General features: G+C 30.4%; 1 protein-coding gene across 5 annotated transcripts in view; it reads right to left on the reverse strand.

Moving 5' to 3' along the window:
- Positions 1-1253: 1253 nt before the first annotated feature.
- Positions 1254-21742, reverse strand: part of ed (hemicentin protein echinoid) — a 250656-nt gene continuing 230167 nt past the window's right edge. For all 5 annotated transcript variants that reach the window (XM_036366815.2, XM_036366817.2, XM_036366816.2 and 2 more), the window contains one exon: positions 1254-7976. In XM_036366815.2, the coding sequence (XP_036222708.1) occupies positions 7795-7976 (182 nt within the window). In that variant the 3' untranslated portion in view covers positions 1254-7794. The remainder of the gene's footprint in view (positions 7977-21742) is intronic.

Here is a 21742-nt window from a genome sequence, read left to right on the forward strand (position 1 = left end):
CGAACAAGTGACCATAATAATAAACAAGTAAATTTATTTGTGCTCAGATCACAATGGTTTTGTTGTTGACTTTTCTGCCTTTCAATTTTCGTTAACAAAACCAGGGCATTCAGTGCCAAAACTGAGAAAGGTACATATGTATTTGGTTAACGATGAAGGCAATTGCAAATTGAGAGAAAAATTTGCAACTTATACTTGTTGTTATGTTTTTGGAAATTCAAACAAAGTGAAGTGCCAGTGAAATATGGAACTTCTATTTGTTGTTATATTTATGGAAATGCATGCGAATTAAAGTGAGCCTTTTAAAGCCTTGCACATTTTCATGATCGCCTGGTGTGTTGTTGCAAAGCTGGTATTTGTCGTTTCTTGTTTTTTTTTTTGTTCTTCCTCTTCGCCGTAGATATTTTGTAACTTGTAGTTGCGAAGCGAAAAACAACCAGGCGCTCATAACTCATAGCAGAGCTGGATAGTTATGGTATTTTTCTTTGTTCTTGCGGCATTAGAACAGTTCTTGGTATCCTTATGTCTAGTGTGGAACGCATTAAGAATCAAAACATATATTTATGGTTGGCTTACTGGAAAGGTAAAGGGGAGCAGCAAAAATTATGTGCTGACTGCGATTACTTACCGCATATGTCTGTTCGCCTGGTATTTCGGGTGCAACTGATATTTTTTTTGACTTTTGTCTTCTTCTTCTTGCTAGAAATTGTTCACCTGGTTGGTTTTAAGGTGGCAGAAAAAATTAGTATATTAGGCATATATACTTTTTTTTGATGATCCGGAGTTCTAATAAAACTTAGATACCATTTTTTTAACGAAGAAAATTTTTCCAGTTGTTACTGCTTAAGAGTTTAGAATAAACGTGCTTTTTCATTAGTTTTTTTTTTTTTTTGAAGGACAAAACAAAAAAAATTGTATTTACAAATGGGCGACTCATTTTCAAAATTCGTGAACTCCCTTGTTCCCGTAACCGATCTCCAGAAGGATCTTCACTAAAAGGTGGTTGGCGGTGAGTAAACCTTTTTTCTCGAAAATTTCTGAAGTCCAAAAACCAAAACAAAAATATTAATATGATACATAGGCACAGGTAATGATCGAAGGACTAATTAAACACAAGTGGATATAATGCCTTACACATATAGGCACATTTTTTTTACACTCCACTCCATCCAGCTCTGAATGCAGCAACCTTTAAAAGCACTTACCTCTTTTTAAGTTGTACAGTGAGAGCTCCAAATAAAAGTTGCATGCGATATTTATATTTAAAAAAAATATTTATTCAAATTTCAAGAGATTCTTACAATTCACAATATGCGTGTGTGTGTGTATACATATATATGTATATATATATATATATATGTTTATGCATATGTTTACATAACTTATACGACTTACAAGCAAAATTTCATATTCAAAAAATGTTTGTTTTTGTTAAATAATATATAAAATTTGTTTACATGTATATATAAGTAGTAGAAGTAGAATTGTATGACAACCGAAGCGCAAAACAAAAGGCACACACACACACACATATATATGCATGTACGTGTAACGTAAAATTACAATATAACTATTTACAAAATAAAAACGAAATATAGTTATATTATATTATATTTGAGATGCTCATTAATTGTAATAAGTTTAACTAGAGGATGGCGGCACAGCGCACACATACGCACATGCGTTTAAGTACACACATACAAACATACATATGTACATGTATATATATATATTTATGTGTGACTCAACGCCACTTGCGTTGCCGCGCGTTTATGCAAGTTGTTGTTGTTGTTTTTGTACGCACTCAACTCAAGCATCCTCAGGCGCGCAACTCTTTCATATTCATATTTAACTACATTTAATTAAGTAATTATTTATTTAAAATATTTCTTTTTTGTTTTTTTTTTCTTTCTTATTTCATCTCGCTTCGTACTGTATAGTATGCACTTAAAAGTTATCTATATTTATGTATATGTATTATATATATATATACTTGTATATATATAGCTAAGTAAGTATACTTAAGTAAATAGCAAACATTTCGCTGCATTTCGACGTCTATTCAGTGTTTAAATTTGTTGCTTTTTTACTAATTAATAATAAATTTAATGTTCATCATATTTCGAAAATTTTTTGCTTCTTTACTTTCGCTTTTGCGTGTGTGTATGTGATTGGGTAGATGTGTGTGTATATATAAAGTAACTGCAGACATTTACAATATACATATACAAATATGTATGTGTAGGTGTGTGTGTGTGTGTGTTTATTAATTGTTATTATTTACATTAACTAACAGTTGGCGGTGTATGCGTGTGTGTGTGTGAGTATGTGTGTAACATATATTTAAATTACAGCTGGCATTTTAATATGCACTTATTTATCAATTAGCCAATTTATTAGCAATTATTTAACTTTTCACACACATTTTTGTTCGTTTTTGTTGTTGTTGCTTCACTTTTATGCTTAAGTCTAACTTATATTTAAGTGCTTATGCAGTTTATGCATTTACTTGCTCACTTAAGTTACGTTATTAGAAAAAAATTACACTTAACGCATGTTTACTTTACGTGTTTTTGTTGTTTGTTGTGTTTTTTTTAACTCTCTTTTACTTTTTAACTAGCATTTTGCATTATTAAATTTTCATTTTTAAATTATTTAAATTATTTTTGTTATAAGTGTCTTGTGTTCAACATATAACGGTACTTTGCAAAAAATAATTAAATTTCTTGCTTTTGTTATTTTGCCATTGAAATTGATTAACTTTAAAACAACTAATTTAGCACTAAAAGCAAATTTAACTAAGTAAAAAATATTCAATAAACAAACTTATTAGAAAAACGAAAACATAAATGCACTTTACTTCGCAAACGCCACTTGCACTTGCAAATTATTTAACTTTATTTAATATTCAAGTAAATTTATTTAATTAGTTTAGTTTAGAGTAGTGCATAAACTTAGTAAAGTACTTATAGAAATTTATTAATAAAATTTTACCTTTATTTCTATAACACAAACCAAATAAACACGATATTGTTGTTGTTGGTTTTGGTGCTAATACCCAAAAAGTATATTTATTTATTTTGCAATTATTTTCAATAATTCATTTAAAGCATTTATTAAAGTACTAAGCACAAACTGCGCTAGGAAATTCAACAGTTCTGAAAAGTTGAGTGCAAAGTGTGCGGATTTTGCAATGAAAAACTTGCCGTGTGCAAAATCTTCAAACTTGGAAAATAATTAATATTATAAGAATACAAAAAAATGGCTTGAAAGTTGAAAATTGATCATAGATAGAAAAAAAAATATAAATAAAAATCAAAAATCTAATAAATCCTAATATTATATAAGTGTATAAAATATTCAAAAAAAAAAATTAATAAAAAAATAAATTAATAAAAAAAAAAAATAAATAAAAATTAAATAAAAAAAAAAATCTGTAACAAAACAAAAATAAAACAAAAAAATATACCTACAATAAAAAATATATATAATTAAAAAACCAGTTAATAAAAAATACCATAAATAGTCATAAATAACAAATTCAAAAAAAAAAAATAGTTTTTAAAACATTAAAAAGAAAATAAATTTTGAATATCATTATTTAAATTTTTTTTTTTAAATTTGTTTGCGAAAAAAACATGTTAAAAATGTTCCAAAAATTTATTTTGTATGAAAGTTTTCACTTTCAAAAGCTTCTAAATATGCTGTGTTTTTTATAATTTTTTGTTTAATTTACAGACGTATTCATTTACTTTACAAACACATTCCCAAAAAAAAAAAAATAAAAAATGTTTAAAACATTTTATAAAAATTTATTTTGCATGAAAACTCTCACTTTATAAAGTTTTCAAATAAATGTTATTTTTTACGAAACTTTTCTCTCTCGAATTTACACAAATATTCGCAAAAAAATTAGATTTTTATTAATTTCATTAAAGTTAATTTTGCAGGCAAATTTCCCAACAATTTTTTCTTTGTAAATGTGGGTGTAAAACTTAAAAAAAAAGTTAATTGAAAAAAATTCATTAAAAAAATTAATAAAAAAAATGCTTGAGCACATATATTTTTTTACAAAATTATTTCTAGACACATTTTGGAAACCAAAAAAGTTATTAGGAGCTTTAATTCAAAAGCTCGCTGAATATACCACTTTTGAACTTTTCGCTTGAGTGCAAGCACTTTCACACTTGTGACATTTGAAAACAAAAACTGTCAACTAAATAAACACATAAAGTAATAAAAAAAAAGTTATAAATTAAATTAAAATAAAAACACACATTTCGCCAGCTCATCTTAGTATCAAAAAATTAATACTCCTATTACTTTGCACTCTTCTTCTATTCGGCAGCACATTTTCAGCTTGAAGCAAACTGTTTGTATTTGAAGCAAATATTAAAGCTACAAGACAATAATTAAATTTTATTTATAGTTGAGAAAGATCTTTAGACGCGCGCAGGGTGTAAAAGTTTAAATAGTCTACCTTAAGCTTTCGAGGACAATTGCATAGAAAGTGACAGCTTGTTAGGCGAAATTACCAAACATAATATTATTGTTTATTATTTTTTCCGAAATATTAAATTTCATTTATAGTTGAAAAAGCTTTTTAACACTATACATTAAGCTTTCATAAAACAAAAATTATGGAAAGTTTCTAATAAAAGCGCATTTTAGTGAAATTGCCACGCGCAACAGTATTATTTATTATTTTCTTTTCAATTAACAAAACGACATAATGCGTAATTACAACTCGAACGAAAGCATGAAAGCTTAGTTAATTACTAGAGCTTTCGCTCAGTAGCCCACTAAAGCGCCAGCTACATATAGCTTCATTTTAGAAGAAAAGAACGAGGGTGCATATATTTGTATGAATATTTATAGTAAACATAGGCTGATTTAAATAACGATTTTGTGGAGATTATAATTTTAATTTATGAGAAAATTTTATAAAAGAAAGCTTTCGAAGGTTTGAAAATAACTCATTCATGCTTTTAAAAGTTCATAGCAAAATTTTTGAATTTAAATTCAGTTTGCTGATTTATTTGTAATCGGCTATTATATTTCCGAACTTACAAACAGCGAAAGCTTAACAATATGTTCGTTATGTTTGAGAATACTTTTTTACGGATTTTAATTATGCCAGAGCTTAAAATGTGCTGCACAGCTAACGTACGCTTTACTGATGCTGATTTGCTTTAACATTTCACTTAAGCTTTTATTAAGTGTTTAATTGTTATGTTTTATTTCACTTTCACACAAGTGTGGCACTTCAATTCTAAATAATAACTCATATTCAGTATGCAACGCAAAATACTACGCAATTATACAAACTTAAGTAAATCTAACTGTGTAAAAGAAAATTCCATTTAAAACCAACTACTTATTTGTAATTTAACGAAGTGAAAGCTCGAACATAAAAAAAAAGCACAATTAAAAAATTTTAGTAACAGCGGTGAATTTTGTGTTATGAAAGCTCATAAAAAGCGCTTTCACATAAAGTTTCATTTTTTAGTTTGCAATTTTAGGTGTGTAATACTTAAGGAAATTATGGAAGCGGCGTTTAATCACAATTTTTGCAACATAATTTTTTTTCTTGTTCCAACAAACTTCAAATAATTTCCTAAATGCGGTGCTGTCTCGAACAAATGCAAACAAACTAGTAATAACAACTTAATTTTCCGAACAGTTTTCTGGGTATTTAAAATGCTGTGATCTGTCAAAGGAGATGTACATATGTATATTCATACTATATAGCATGTATGTTATATGCATGTATGTACATAACATGAATGTGCTTGTAAAAGAAATTTTAATTTTTGGCATCTAAAACATATTAAAATCTTTGCATGAAAAACAAAACTGAAATACACTGAAAAAAATTTATTTATATTTACTAATGAACGAAAATATTGATTTATTTGTAATAAAAATTGATAGTATTTAAAAATATTTCATGTTTTTAGAAAAAAGCGCAAAAAATCGATTATACAAATTTTTTAGTTGTAAAAAAATATATTAAAAAATTTGTATAAAAATATATAAAATTATCTGTAAAAAAAAATATTTTTATACATATATTTTGTTTTTTTAGAAGTAAACCTGAATTTGAAATTAAAAAGTGTTTGCTGCTATATTTCGGTTTTTTTTTAGGTTACGTTTTGGCAGTTTTTCATAATTATGCAAAGATTTCATCTTTTCGTTTCAAGCATTACACCTTCTTTTGAATACACATATGTATGTACATACATGCATACATGCCTACATTCATACATATGTATTTTTGTAGTTTTGGGGAAATTCGATAATGCATGCCTATGCAGTTTTTTGTGTACGTTTTATTTTTTCTTTCGCTCTTCCACACTACGCTGCTAAGCTACCTAATTAATAAGTATTTAGTAAACTTGGCAGATGTTGCTTCTTATTTACGCTTAAGTACACATGCACTTAATTGCATTTTGGTTTTTTCACACTATTTTCTGCTTAACAATTTTTTTTTTACTTTTTGGTTTTTTTTGTTGTTATATTTTGCTTTGTTTACAGTCGAAAATATGGATAATGGTGATGCCACTGTCACAGCAGCATATGTCGCACGCGGGCTCATAAACTCACTCTCACACACAGACATACACACATACACACACACACACATATACATACACACGTTTGAAGTTTTTCCGCTTGGCACTACAAGCAAGCTTTAAAATATAAATGAATAACGGTTTCTACTGCCAACATTTTTACCACTACTCATACTACTACTACTACTACTTTTACACTTTTCGCTAGTAGCAGATTTTAGTACGTTTTTCGTAAAATAATATAAAAAAAATTATAATATTTAACTTATATACTTTAATTATATACTAAAAGTTATAAAAAAATGGCAACTTTCAAATACGTTGTTTTTATGTTGTTGTCGTAGTTCTCGCTTTTCGTTGAATTTAAAAATTTTTTTTTTCGTTGACTAAAAAAATACAATTAGTTGGTGTGGCATAGAACGCATTCAATAAGTGCAAATAGTATGTTATGCATGATTGGGTGAGAAATTTGCGTGAGCGAGTGTATATGAAATTAATGTGTGCGTGAGTGTGTGAGTGAGTGTGAAAAAAGTACAAAAGAAAGCTGCGTGTACTGCAAATGGCAAACAGCAACTTATGGCAGTTGCTTAAAAACACACACATTATTTAAACATGCAAAATTTACACAAATAATCGGCATGTTGCTTGCTACATATATATTACATTGCATATATAACCGATGTTGCCACCCGTTGCAACTGCTGCATTTTCAATTAATTAATATTTTTTGCAAGAGAAATCGTATAACGGCTTTTTCGACTGAAATTTCAGTGCAAATTTGCTTATGTGTGAGTGTGTGTGTGTGCGGTGCGTTGATAATGTATGTATGCGTGCGTGATTGTATGCATGTATTTGTGTGTACGTAGTATTAAGTTGACGGTGCTCATTTTGATTTTACTCCACTTTTGTAAAGTTCGTTTATGTTGTATATATTACTTATTTTCTTAAAAATAACACATAAAAATTTATAAAACATTTCGTTAAATATTTCTGGCTTGGTTATGTGTGTGTGTGTGTGTGTATGTGTTTCGCTCTTTAATGCACGCAATCATTATTTTTTAAATTATTTTTTCGCTTAGCTGCACTTTTTTTTTGCACATTTTCACAACACACACACTCTCTATATGTCTCTCCCCTCTCTCTTCACATGTTGTAATTTATACCTAATGTATAACGGTTTACCTTCATTTCACTTTCTATTATGTTTATTATTTATTTATTAGACGATAATTTCGCGTATGACACGACGATTTCGTGAATTGGGCGTCGACGAGTATTCACCCTCGAAACTGTCATCATAACTCAGTGACATGTGCTGCTGTGGTGGTATCACTTCATCCTGTTCCATATGCTCCATATTATAGGGGTTGGGTAGGCCGCTTACGTCGTGATATGGTGAATCTGCGAAGAGAAGAGCAAAATAACCAAATTTCGTTAGTACTGGTTAGGAATTGGAATAGTTAAAAAGAATAACAGTAATATTCTATACTAATGTATATATTAATATACAATATTATTAAAAAACAAAACTGTTTTACATTTAAAAATAATTAAAATTAAACAAGAATTAAAAATATATACATATAATTTTTGCTTTTGTTTTAAATAAAATATCAAGTTTAAAAAAATTAAATTTTTTTAAATAAAACTAATTTTTTAGATTTTATTAAAATTTATTTATTAGAAATTTAAAATGTTTCTAAGTAATTATTTTTTAGTTTGTTAAGAAAATTCAAATTTAATAAATAAAAAAAAGAATCTTTAAAAAAAATTTCATTATTACCGATATCTTAAAATATACAAATATTGTTGAATTTCTTCTGAATTTATTTGGCTTTTTCTAGTTATTACAGTAATTTTAACAATTTTTTTTTTTATTTTAGACAATTTTTTTTGGCCAAAATTTTTAAGAATTTTTTTTTTTTTTTTTTTTAGCCAAAACTTAGTTAATTTTGAGGCGAAGTGGAAACTACCAGGCAATTTCTTCTCCATTGTCAAGCTTTTGTAAGACTGAGGGTAGAAAACTCGGCAGTTTTCAGCGAACCGGGAGACATAAACGAAACTGGCATTAGCCGCCTTAAAAAAATTTGTGATAGGCTCGCAACACTTTGTTGATTTGCTAGACACAACGGACAGGCTGTCTAAGCTGTCCAAGTGAGATCGCTGTTAGAATCGACCTCTAAACTTAACTTAACAAATGTTAGTTGCTTTTGCATAAATGCGAGACTTTTTTAAATTTTAAAGATATTGTAACAAATTAAAATAAATGTTTTTTAGACGTAAGCTTTTTTTTAGAGGAAAAAAAATTATGTAAACTAGTATTATTATCTTGACAATGAAAGCATTTTTGAGCGGTACTCAACTATTGCAACGAAAGATCTCAGTATAAGAGCTTTTATGTACCTTCACAGAACATGTTCATGTTCTTCTGATTAACCTATACATAAATAGGTACTTAATAACATAGTCTATACAATTTTGGTTAAATCAAAGTTCTAATATATTTAGAGTATATTGAACTTGAATTATATATACAAACTAGCTGTCAAAATCAAGTATTGTGTTTGACATTCGTACAATTCGTACAGAACAGCGATGAGACAAATTTCTGGCGGGTGGTTAACTAAGTGAAACACTGTACGAGTATATGGCGGTATAGAGCGCGAAGAATCCTGTGGAGTCAGAGTGTGATGTAATTGAAATCGGTTACCGTTTATGACGAGCGAGTGCAGACAAATGTTGCAGAATTTTTTTGGTTCTCAATATAATGACGATCATTTAAGTGCTACTGGCATTGTAATGTCAAAGAAATATCAGCGATCTTATCATATCAAGCCATTTGATTAGGCGCTGTTGGATCGCTTTTTGTGTGAGTAATGAATATAAAGTACATGAATTGTAGCTCGAGCTATTGGAGTTAAAGCAGTTCTAATTTTGTATTTTAGCTAAAGCTTTAGTTAAAATTATTTAAGTTATTTTTTTAAAAAAATTTAATTGTCTATATGCTTTAAAGGAATCAAATTAGCAATTAAAAATAATAATTTGGAATAAGAAAAAAAAAATTAAATAAAAAAGATAAAAAAAACTGTAATTATTAAAAAATTTTATCATATTTTTTTTTTTTAAATTATCAAAATACTTTAAACTAAACTTTATATACATAAATTCGTTTTTTTTTTTTAATTTCGTAATTTTAATATTTATGCGCATTTTAATATTAAAATAATTGCATAGGCAAAAGTAACTGTAATATAAATATTTAATATATATGTATAATATTTCTAATGTTTTAATTAAAGAAAAGGACTTTTTACTAAAAAAAAAACCGATAAAATAAATCAAAAATGTAAATAAACGATTTTTGGTTCAATAATTCTATTTCAGGATATTAGTGTAATTCCTTGCAATAATATTTAACTTTAATTGTCTGTATGTATGTGTGTATGTATGTATATATGCATGTGAAATTGTGCGTTATCTGAAGTGTGTGTATATGCATGTTTACGTGTCGTTTCGTTAATACAATACAAACTTACTTCAGGCGCTCTCCGTTAGAGCGTAACATCCTGTATTATATCCGCTTTACGTATGCAAGCATTAATAGATAAAGAATAGGTGATAATATATATAAATGAGTTAAATGCACAAAAAGCTTTGATTCAAATATTTTACGCTCAAGTACATATATTATTATATATATTTACGTATGTGCGTATGTGTGAATATAACACTACAAGTAGCAGACATTAATGGATTTGAAAGTATATAAACCTTTGTTTATATATAGATATACATATGTACGAGGTCTGTTCAAAAAGTAACGCGTATTTTGTATTTCTTAAAAAAGTGTTTATTTATTCACGAATATCTATTTTGTATCCTTTAAAGTAATCACCTCTAGATACCATATAATGGACTTACGCTATTAGCTAAGTAGATATCGGTGTAGATGCGATGCACATATAATATACTAACATATACATTAAAAGTGTTTGCTCAGCTTAAGAAAAATGTTGAAAGAAATACATATATGTATGTAGTCTAACTTGCTAACTTGCTTCCACAATTTTGTTGAGTCAGTTCTAGTATCTTTAATCAAATTTTAGTTGCTAAAAAAACTGTAGGTTGTGTAGCACATTTGTTAAAATATATGCATATGTATATATATATATATAAGATTTTTAAAATAAATATTTTTCCTAACCAAATTATGAAACAAAATATTTTTTGAAGATACTTGCTAGTTAAAGCGTTAGGCGAATACAAAATACCCCGAAAAAATGGTATGATTATGCATATACTTCAAAATAAATACATATATATATATATGTGTATATATGAGATATGCAAAATACTGTGTGCGCACCAAAAACGCAATATTTAAATAAGTTTTTAATTAGTTTTTTTTAAAGGAAATGTGGCAAATACGAAAAATAAATACAACAGCCAAAAATTTGAAAGAAAAATGATTAAATGAAATGTGAAAAATGCACTTTACTTTTTCTAAAATATTGCTCTGTATTCTTTTCTCAATTATACCAGGTGATAAACCATTATTAAATTTCAATATTAAAGTAATAATGTTAGAATTTAGTAATATATTTGATTGTAATAAAATAATTTGGTAAAAATTGCTAGAAGAATTATCCAAAAAACTTTAATATGAATTTATACAAAAAACGCTAAATTTAATAACTAAGTCTTTCTGGTTTTAAGAAAAGTATATACATATACTTGTGTACATTTTTATAAATAACAAGTAAAGAAGGACAACATTTTATACTCTTGCAACTTGCAACATTCAAAGCCTTGCGAAATATTTAGAGGTGTTGGCAAAACTTTATACCAAAAATGTTGCGAAAGAATTCAACATTGATTATTCGACGAAATAGTGAATGGATCATAATCAAATTTGGTGCCTTATTGACTTACATATATTGAGGGGCATGTATTCACTTATTTTTATTACTAAATTTTACTTCGCGTCAGCAAATATTATATTAAAATACTCCGCAAATTAAATATATGTGACATAAACTCACCGCAGAGGCAAAAATTAATATATTAAGTTGATGTGAAAAATGTCAAACAGTGGATCGAAATTCTATATATAAGGGATGTAAGGTTTAGACCAAAGTCTAGACCAATTCCATTTATATTCAGTGGTAAACCAAATAATTTTTAAGTACACTTGTCCACATAGATTCATTAAAATATCACACATTTGGACCCACCTGTACGTTTTAAAGTTAAGTGAAAAGCCAGACATCATTATACCTATATGCTATGTTGGGGGCAGAGAAAGGGACCGGCTGATTTCATCAATTTGAACATTGCTCAGCTATACTTAAGAACATATTTTCAAGCACTTTTATATATATATATATATATATAAGTCACAAACTGAACGACATATTCGTCGTAAGGCTGGTTAGCAAAACGAAAATCATTGTATGTAGTACGTATATGGAAGTGGGAATAATACGTAATACCTACAGTAAGGCTACCCGGAAGTTTGAAAATTTTATATTAGGCATATGGTAAAATTATTCCCCTTTTTTACCATATACCTGGCTTACTGTTATTAGGAAAAGATTTGATCTGAATTTAAATCTCACAGATTCACCGATATTTTCGATAAAATGTTCGCCGTTGGAACTGGGGTCCACATATTCGGTATCTGGGATACTAAATATGGTCAATATCCGTCGAGTAGGTTCCGAGATTTTCGGTTTTCACCTAAATGTGAGCGGTGCCTCGCCCGTCGTCAAATTTAGACGAGCGGATAGACAGACAGTCACTTGAAATAACACTCGTCTTGTCACCCTGATATATATATATAAATTATCAGGGACCCTATATCCAACTCGATTAGTTTTAGTTGATACAAGCAACCGTTAAAGGAACAAAACTATTATACTCTGTAGCAAAATGTTGTCAGAGTATAAAAATTGCAGTTGTTTACTTGGTATTCGACTAGCTATGGCGTAATAGTGTTGGCTTGGCTGAGCAGCTTGCCAGTTGACTTGCTGGCTGGCAGGCAAATGAATTTATTTGCGGACAGCAAACAGCAATGAAATTATAATCAAAAGGAATTTAACATTTCATATGTGCGTATGTGTGTGTATGTGTATGTTTGGCTGCAAAATGCCACAGGACAGACAAATGTTGCCGACAACATAAAGAGTGTCAACAAAAAAAGATTCTCTACTATATGTTAACTACGAACCAACTGACAGGATTAAATACTAAAACTGACGGCATGCGAATTCGGCGTTGACGAAGAAAAGTTGGATTGCCGACTTTTCGGCTAATTGGTGCTTTTTGTGTTGACAGTTTAAAAAAAAAAAAGTATTAATACATGCAGTGCTGCTATCTGTTTACTGCTCTCAAAGCAGAAACTAGCAGCTGACCTGTGTCGACCGTCTAAACAAGATTGCAGTTATAAGAGAATGTACTTTCAAGTTCATCTAATACACCATTTTCTCTCCTTGAAGTACACCCCCTATGTACTAAATGTAAGACACTACATTTCTACTTCATAGAATATTTTGATTTATTATTTAAGAGAATATTTTGTACCAACGACAACACTCTAAACAAGTTGACACGCATGATTCGTGTTTGCTGGTATAAGTTGCATGAACTTACGTGGCCTTTGGGTTCGGAAACAGCAATCCATGAATATATCTCTCCCCCCCCTTAATTTGAATTCAACAAAATTGTAGCATAATAGAATAGAGAAACTAGTTTAATTTTCAAAACACAAAGCTGCACAAACACTTGCACAATGCATACCCAAAGGCATAAATTAGTATTTACTTGTTTAGAATAAGGTTGGATTCAATTATGCATTCGTTTTGTTATTACTTTTCCTTTTTCATCTTCAATGGTTTGTTGGGTTTGTTTTGGATTGAATAATGGCACTTTTATGAAATCGGAATAAGAAGCAAAAATACAACTTAATCCTATTAGCCAAACTACTTATTTAACTTCATTGAATTTGTTCTAAATAAACAATAAGTAAACAAATAGTGTGCACACTTAAGTGAAGTTTAGGCGATAAGTATATCACTTTGCTAACTTCGAAATAGGGGAATTTTCATTTACGATAAGCAGACCAAAAAAAAAAAAGCACCATGGAGGCTGCGTTCAAGGCAGATCTGTTGCTTAACACGGCTAAAGTGCCTGATAAATACGCGAGTGATGGAAAAATAGTGTCAGTTTAGGTGCCTATAGTTAAAGCTCAATATTAAACAAAGCATATGAAAAAATGAGTATGATAACCAACAAGTGGACCGTTCGACTAATCACATCCTTAAGACATACTCGTATAATAGTCATGTTCGATTCGCATATTTTCTGCTCCCTAGCTTACGGCACTACTCTTTTGTCAAACAATTTTTTGTGAGAGCAATAACAATGTTAGCGAGTTGGATTCAAGGTCAGAGAAAATGTGCTTCGGAGAAAGCTTTAATATCAAGAGTACTTTCATTTATAGATGATATTAAGATATAGGTATATTCAAGTATAAGCGCTAAAGCACTGTTCAATATAAATACATGTATAACAGTATCTGTAATATGATAAAAACTAGCTTTCATTCCGGACAAATTATTATTTTCTCCAAATCTTAGTTTCGGCCAAATAAACCAAGACTACATTGGGTGGCACTGTCTCATAGGTCCTAAAAAATTTTAAATCACTTAATGGAATGTTTCTGTTGAGTGGCAAAATCTATAGGTAAATTAAGACGTCGTGATAACTCAACCCTAGAATTTTGTTTTAAAAAATCATAAAATCTAACTCACTTGAGAGGATTCCAAATGCTATACAAAAAACAGACACATACATTCCCCTACGACGGCGGATTTGTTGAGCCTTTGAACTGAGCTGAGCTGAACACGCAAAGCAATAGGAGACGACATAAGTTATTTAAGTGCTTTACTTCATTGAAATGTGGATTTTGGTAGACAATAAAAAAATATAAGGCAAAAACACAGCAGCAAATAACAACAAAACAGATGCCAACAAAGAAACCAAAATAAAATAGGCAGAAAGGCAAAAACAAAAACCAAAACGAAATTGCAAAAAATTAGCACAAAAATGTAAATAACAGCGAAGGCATTCAAGAACCAACGACACAACAGCCGCTTCAAAAAGGCACGATAGAGCAGTCAAAGTGGTAAAATAGATATTTGCAAGCGTGTCAAATGACAGATAGAGGATTGTGTGCGCGGTGTGCGTAAAAGTATGTGGCATGCCTCTGATAAGAGCAACAGCCACGCCGGCAACAACAAAAAAAAAAAAAAGTAAACAAAAATAAAATAAAAAATATCGTGCAAATAATACGAGAAAGGGTTCAAACAATACGTCGATAGACTCGATTTCGAAATTCGAAGGCGCCCTGTGGGAAATCGAAATAGTCGAACCAATGAAGCAGAGTAGTTTTTTGTAAAACAAAAGTAAGTTTATTAGAGAAAGTTTATAAAACTGTATATTAAGAAAAAAAATTATAAATATAGAACTAGGCAAATAATTTACACTAACTTAATAGTCAACTAATTACTTTGATTTGAATTTGCATTATTTCTATATTTATTTTAACTTATTTTTTTCTCAACTTTAAAGGTTCTTCGTCGAAGGAAGAAGCTATTACAGCCGTAGACGGCAATTTTGCAGAGCTGCCGGAAAGTCATTATAGGGATGGCATAAAATTATTGAAGTATCATCAAAAATATATTGAAGTTAAGGGAGATTATATTGAATACAAAAATGTCTTTCGTACCAAAAACAGTATTTTTTCATTTCGAGCGCAGAAACTTTTAAACCAAATTGTATATTATTAGAATAATTTTCTTAAAAATTAATTTAAGAAAAACTGTCAATTAAAAAATACTATCACGCGCGAAAAAAGTAACCAAACTATTTACAGACTACTTACCGACTAGTTATTAACGGTTGATTTTATGTTTTAATATATTTTGGAATGAATTTAAGAATGCAGCAAATATATAATATCCTACATAGCATAACTAAGTGAAGAACAATTTTCAAAGTTTTCATCGCCTGCATGTCCTACAGGACAATACTCGCAGCCTTGTAAAAGCACACATGAGTGTTGCTACCACTTCTGATATCGTTGTTAGCAGCGACAAAAGGATTCACATGCGAAAGACCACTTAAGTTGGATTTATGCGTTTACAGCACACAAAAACAAACAATGAAAATTACAAAAACAAAAACAAATAAAGTATAAAATAAGAAGAGGCAATCACTACAAATCCACTGTGGCAAAGCAGAAAGGCACACGGACGGCGCTACACATCAGTCAGTCAGCTGCTGGATAAGACGCTTATCCGACACCAGCCGCAAAGAAATCCCTAAATACAGTATCAAACATATACACATGCGCACATTTGTATGTGGATATGTATGTGTGTGTGAGCATATTTTGATAACTCCACACATATTTGGCATTTATCTAGAAGCGTGTATTTAGCTGTCAAGTCGGAAATGTAGAAGTATGCGTGTATATTTATGTGCGCATGTGTGTGCTTTTATTTGTCTTTGTTTTTTGCTGCATGCATAAATTCATTCTCAATTTGTTTACATTTCGGAATTCACAAAAATTTACTAAAACGGTTTACTTCTAGCTTAGCATAATAATAACGAAAAATTTGCGTAGGACTTTCGCGTTCGCCAGCTGACTCTGAATTGCATTGAATGCTGTTAGCTGTCTGTCTGGCGAACTATTTCCCAGCTTCAACATACTTGCATATATATTGTAGTACATATACATACATATGCTACTATGCATGCTACTTTAGCATGCCACTGATGGTGTTCGAAAGCCCTTTTTGTTGTTTTAGCTATACTTGAAGTATTTAACATAGCAATACATAAACACACACACACAAATATACATACAAACTGTTATGCGCATAAATGTCAACAAAAACGCTCACTCGAACTGTGCAATGCGTAAAAGCGAGATTTTCGCCTAAAAATATACTTGTGAAATTTATGTTTTAAATAGAAAAACCTTTTTTGTTTTTTTAATTTTTTATTATTGTTGTTATTGTGGTTATTTTTGGCATATTTAAAATATTTTACTTATTTTCTTTGGCCGTTTATCTTTTTAGCGTTGGGATAAAGGATTCACAAGCACATCAATGATGAAGATATTTGGTAATAGTCTACAGCTACCTCCCATAGATTAACCCTTAAAAACACCCACCAATTAATGGTTATCCAAATTATGTGTAGATTGAAAATATAACGGAGGCTTACAGATGTAAAGGAGTTAATCTGTAAGAGGCTAGAATTCTGCATTTGGTATGCAAATTGACGTGTTGCAAGAATGGAAAAGAAGGGTTGAAGTGAGCAAATGCTGAATTTTCACAAATATGTGCAATAAATGCTTGACGTAGTCTTTATATAAATGTAATATAATGTATGTATGCATGTATGTAGTAAAAGACACTACTTTTGCTAGCCTCTGACACTCAAGGCGTCCATTTCAATGACATTTTGATGAGTAGGTAGCATAGGTGCCCAAAAGATTAGAAAATAGTAGTAATAGTAAACATTTTTAAAAATATTATGTTGAGTTGGCGTCAACTGCCGTTATGAAAAAAATTTCGAGCAGTTGGTACGTTGAAACTTTCAAAAATAATTCTAAATGAAAAATCCGATAAAATAAGGAATCTTTCAAATGCTTGAAGGCGATCATAAGCGAAAAAGCGTTTTCGTTATTAAAAAATGTTGCGGGTAATTTCATAATCGACGTCGTGAAACCATCAAAATACAAAAGAAGTTGTGGAACTATGAAAATACTAAATCCTTGCAGGTGAATATGTCTGGATCAGGTGATAAATAGAAACGCGATTATGAGAGGTATCATAAGATACACCAAGTTCAGATTATATTCTGAATTTTAAAGATATTCACCTCTGATTTACAGAATATTTTTCAATTCTGTAAATTGCTGAAATGCAGCGACAGAGGGGAAATCATTGCAGAAGAAGAATTCTATCAACTTCATACAAGTATAATCGCAAAATTCTTCAAATTGATAGAATGAGGCAACTTCAAAAGAAATGCGCTTATAAATCTAAAAATAAAACCTCTTTAATCAAAGATATCTAAAGACAAAAAATAATAAATAAAATAAAATCCTTCTGCTGTGCGCGAGCAGATAAGCACTTATAATTGTTTGTGTTGCTACCGCAAGTGGTTCAAGAAAATATGCCAAGCTTACATGCATATTTACATAACCCTGAATACAAATGTAAGCACATCGTTAAGGTGACTTAATGCGGCATAAGACAGTCTTGTAAGGTTTCACCTGAAAGAGCAGCTAAATACAAACAAACATACATATTATCTTTCATACAATAGAAAAAAGCAAACAAAAATATGAAATTAAAAAAAAAGAGCACATAAATCTTTGTCTCTTCTTCAATGCAACAAAAGCATACTATACTTGTATGTAAACGCTAATTAGGCATGTATAACGGTTTTAGTGAAAAGAAAATACCGGCAAAGCGCCGAGAAGTAGACAATATGCCTATGCTGCATGTAAATATGTGTGCTTGTGCCACTCCTTGTGGCACATGTATGACAACATTGCGCTTTTCACAGCACTTCAAGGATGAAACACTGCAATAGACTAGGTAGTAGACACAAAAACAAAATTAAAAAAAAAAAAAAATAAATAAAGGAAAATAAAACAAAATGCTTGCAAATGTATATGTGGCATGTATGTGGCATGTATGAATGAATATGAGATTTTTTTGCAACTGTATGCGTGTATCTGCATGGCTACAGCTTTCTTCAGCTTCGGCTGTTGTCGCTGTGTTGGCTGCTACGCTTTTATTACAGTTTGCTGTCTGCGGTTATCTTGCCACACATGCTTTATGGGCCGCAATTTTTGCTTGGTTTTAAGCAACGCAGTCTAAAGTCACACATAGACACCAATACACAGCGCCGCAGACACAGCCATGACTGAAATGAAGCTTAAGCTGAATGCAACTGACAGCAGCCATGTAGATATACAAACATGCATATACATATATATATACACAAATATCTATACATATATATATATGGTAATATATATATCCTCACACATATGCATATAGGTGTGCGTAAGTTTGTTGGTGTTTTATACGCAGGATTCGTACGAATATTTGTGTTCGTATGTGTGTGCTTTATCAACACTAGCGCCACTCATATGTGGCAGCGTGAACAACTCACAGTTGCTCACTTGTAAAGTTACTTGTTTTTATGATTTCTCTCTGATGTCATTGCCGGTGTTTTGTTTCTATTTTTTTATTAACTTTTTCATCTTTCTCTCCTCTTTTCATTGCGTTATTTTGCATCTTAATGCCGCAGCCACTTTTTTCAATTCATATACAATACAGATACGGTATATGCGTACATTTGTATAGTGTTATTGGCGACATAAAAAATAGACAAACAGCCGGTGTAAGGATAAGCCAGGCAAGATGGACGAGCTTGATATGTATGAGCGAGCGCAGCTACAAGCGTTGGATCAGTACGTTGCGCTTAGCTTGATGGTGCAAGTAGCACTGCTTAGCTGCAATAAGCTAACGGATAGACGTAACTATGCAAATATATATTTCTTATAGTTGTAAATATGAACACTTGAACATATGCACATCCGCTTCTATGTGCGTATGTTTAAACACAGGATTTGTTCTGTTGTTCGGAATGCCTGCATGTGGCTTTTGCAGCTTCACTATTTTCATACGAATATGCTTGTTGCTTGAGCGTCGAAAAAATCTGGCGGAAAATATACAAAATAACATAGAACAAGAACACGTTAGCTACATAGGCAACACAACAATACGGACAGGTTCTGGGTGCTAAATGCATACCAACAAAGTCATATGTGCATACAGGTCTCAATTCTATGGCATATCTTTATAACCACAACTAGCATAAAGTACTGGTTATTTTTTTACGGGCAATACATATGCATATATCCTGTAGGTTATCTAGTTTCAATTCTTATTTCTCATATAAGCAAATACATATGTGCAACTGCAAGTATCAATGACCACCCGATGAATATATTTTCTTTAAAACCAAGAGTGTATTTAGTTTTGCATATGTTAAATGAGCGATGTACAAAATATTATTCTAAATTGTCACCGTTTGCTTTCACACAACGCCTCAAAAGATTCGAGCATTGATAATAGCACAGGTTCTACAAACTAGACTACAATTGATTCAAATCTGAACTTAGAGACGGCGAATCATCTGCAGCGATGAAATTAGGATTATTGCTTTAAGGCCATTGCTGGGTGATTGTTGTTTTATGTGCTGGAGCAGAAGCTTGCTGGAAGCTCCAATGCTCTTCATTGAAGAACGTATTGCTTAACTGCTTTACAGCGTCTCCCAAAATATCCCGATGTTGGGATTACAAATTAAATTTTCATTATTTAAGCCCAGATATTTGGGATTAAAAATCCAAAATTGAAAATATTATTTTTTGATTTGAATGAAAGCAAAAAAGTGTTAATTGTTAAGCAAATACTTTCGTTAATTAAACTTTTTTATTTTTTAATCTTAAAAATATTTTCTTGTTTCAATCATAAATGTGATTAAAATCTGCCCACACAGTACTTGGACTCCCCTAGTAACATATAATGATTTCCTGCACTCAGATCGAGTCTGCGCCTTATTATCGGTTAATAAAATACTTTATTATTTTGCTATCATCTGGAAAAATGTCCATCCCTTGACTTTTTGCGAAAGTATAAAATATTCGGTTGCGCCTGCCTTACTTGTTTGTTTTTAAATATTATTGTGTAGTTATTTATGTATTTCTGTTCCAGTTTATATGTTTAAATGAGGCATATCTAATTAATTATATGCAATATATATTTTTAAACATTTTTTCATTAAATGTAATCGTGTCGAATTTGTCATGTGCAAATTTATGTTCAAATAATAACAGTTTTTTTTTCCCACGGCTCTGAGCTGACATGACAATGTGAAAACTACAGATTGCATATAATTAGTCTACAATATTTATGGTCAATCGAATAATTATGCTGGCGCATAAATATGCAAGTATTTACATATGTATATACCATATATCTCCGGCACCGAAATATGCGTGAAAACGCGTAAGCTCAAAATAAAGCTTAATAACAAATAAATCACCGGCAAGTGAAATTAAAAACATGAACATTTGTTATTTATGTATATATTTTGCACATGCTTGAAATTTGCCATTTAAACAAGCGCCAATGAATTATTTTTAATGAGTAATGATTAAAAGCATTTTTTTTTGGTTTGTAATTTAGCGCCAATGAATTGTGTTTTTACGAAAGAGGTTGTGTGCGAGAGTGCGAGAGAGAGACTGACTTGTTAATATGCAGGCAGCATTTTCGCAGCTGTTTTTCAAACATAATTATATTTTTCTCGTTGTCATTTATTGTTTATAAAAACATGCTGGTTTCATTGTCGTTTTTTAGTAGATATTTTGCGTTTTTTTTTTTAGATGATAGTAAAAGTTTTCACTATCACTGCCATCAATTGTTCGAACGAAGCATCGTGAGTTCATTATGTCAGAATTGTTAATTAAATGCTGACTTATTGCTGTGTTATGTTTAAAATGTTCCGCTATGCATGTTTTTATCTTAAAAATCCCATAGTATAATTGAGAGTGCAATATTGTGTCAGTTGCGGATTTACATTTGTTGTAATTTACATTTCTAAGTAAAAACCCATTTAAAGTGGAGACATTAGCTAGTTAAATTGAAATGTGTATAGATTTAGTAGCGAACTTCACTTAAATATTCAGCAAAGATACAATTCAAATTGTCAAAAAATTACTATATGCTACGGTAGTCTGTTATGTCTCAAAGGTTCCAAATGAAAAGGTTGAAATATGAGCTGAAAAATATTACTGGTCAAAATAATAACATAATAAGTGACGGTCAGTCGGTGCTCTGGTAATGCATAACATAATAACGAGTACACTGTTGACGTCACTTTAGCGTGCTCTCTATAGAGCAGCTATTTTAGCTATATGAATGCATAAGCCATTTCAGCTGAGACACCTGCTAGTGTCATAATAATATCTGAATACTATTGTCATTTCAACAATTTAATATGGCGTGGTAAAT

This window comes from Bactrocera oleae, chromosome 3 (assembly GCF_042242935.1).
Source record: "Bactrocera oleae isolate idBacOlea1 chromosome 3, idBacOlea1, whole genome shotgun sequence".
Taxonomy (NCBI): domain Eukaryota; kingdom Metazoa; phylum Arthropoda; class Insecta; order Diptera; family Tephritidae; genus Bactrocera; species Bactrocera oleae.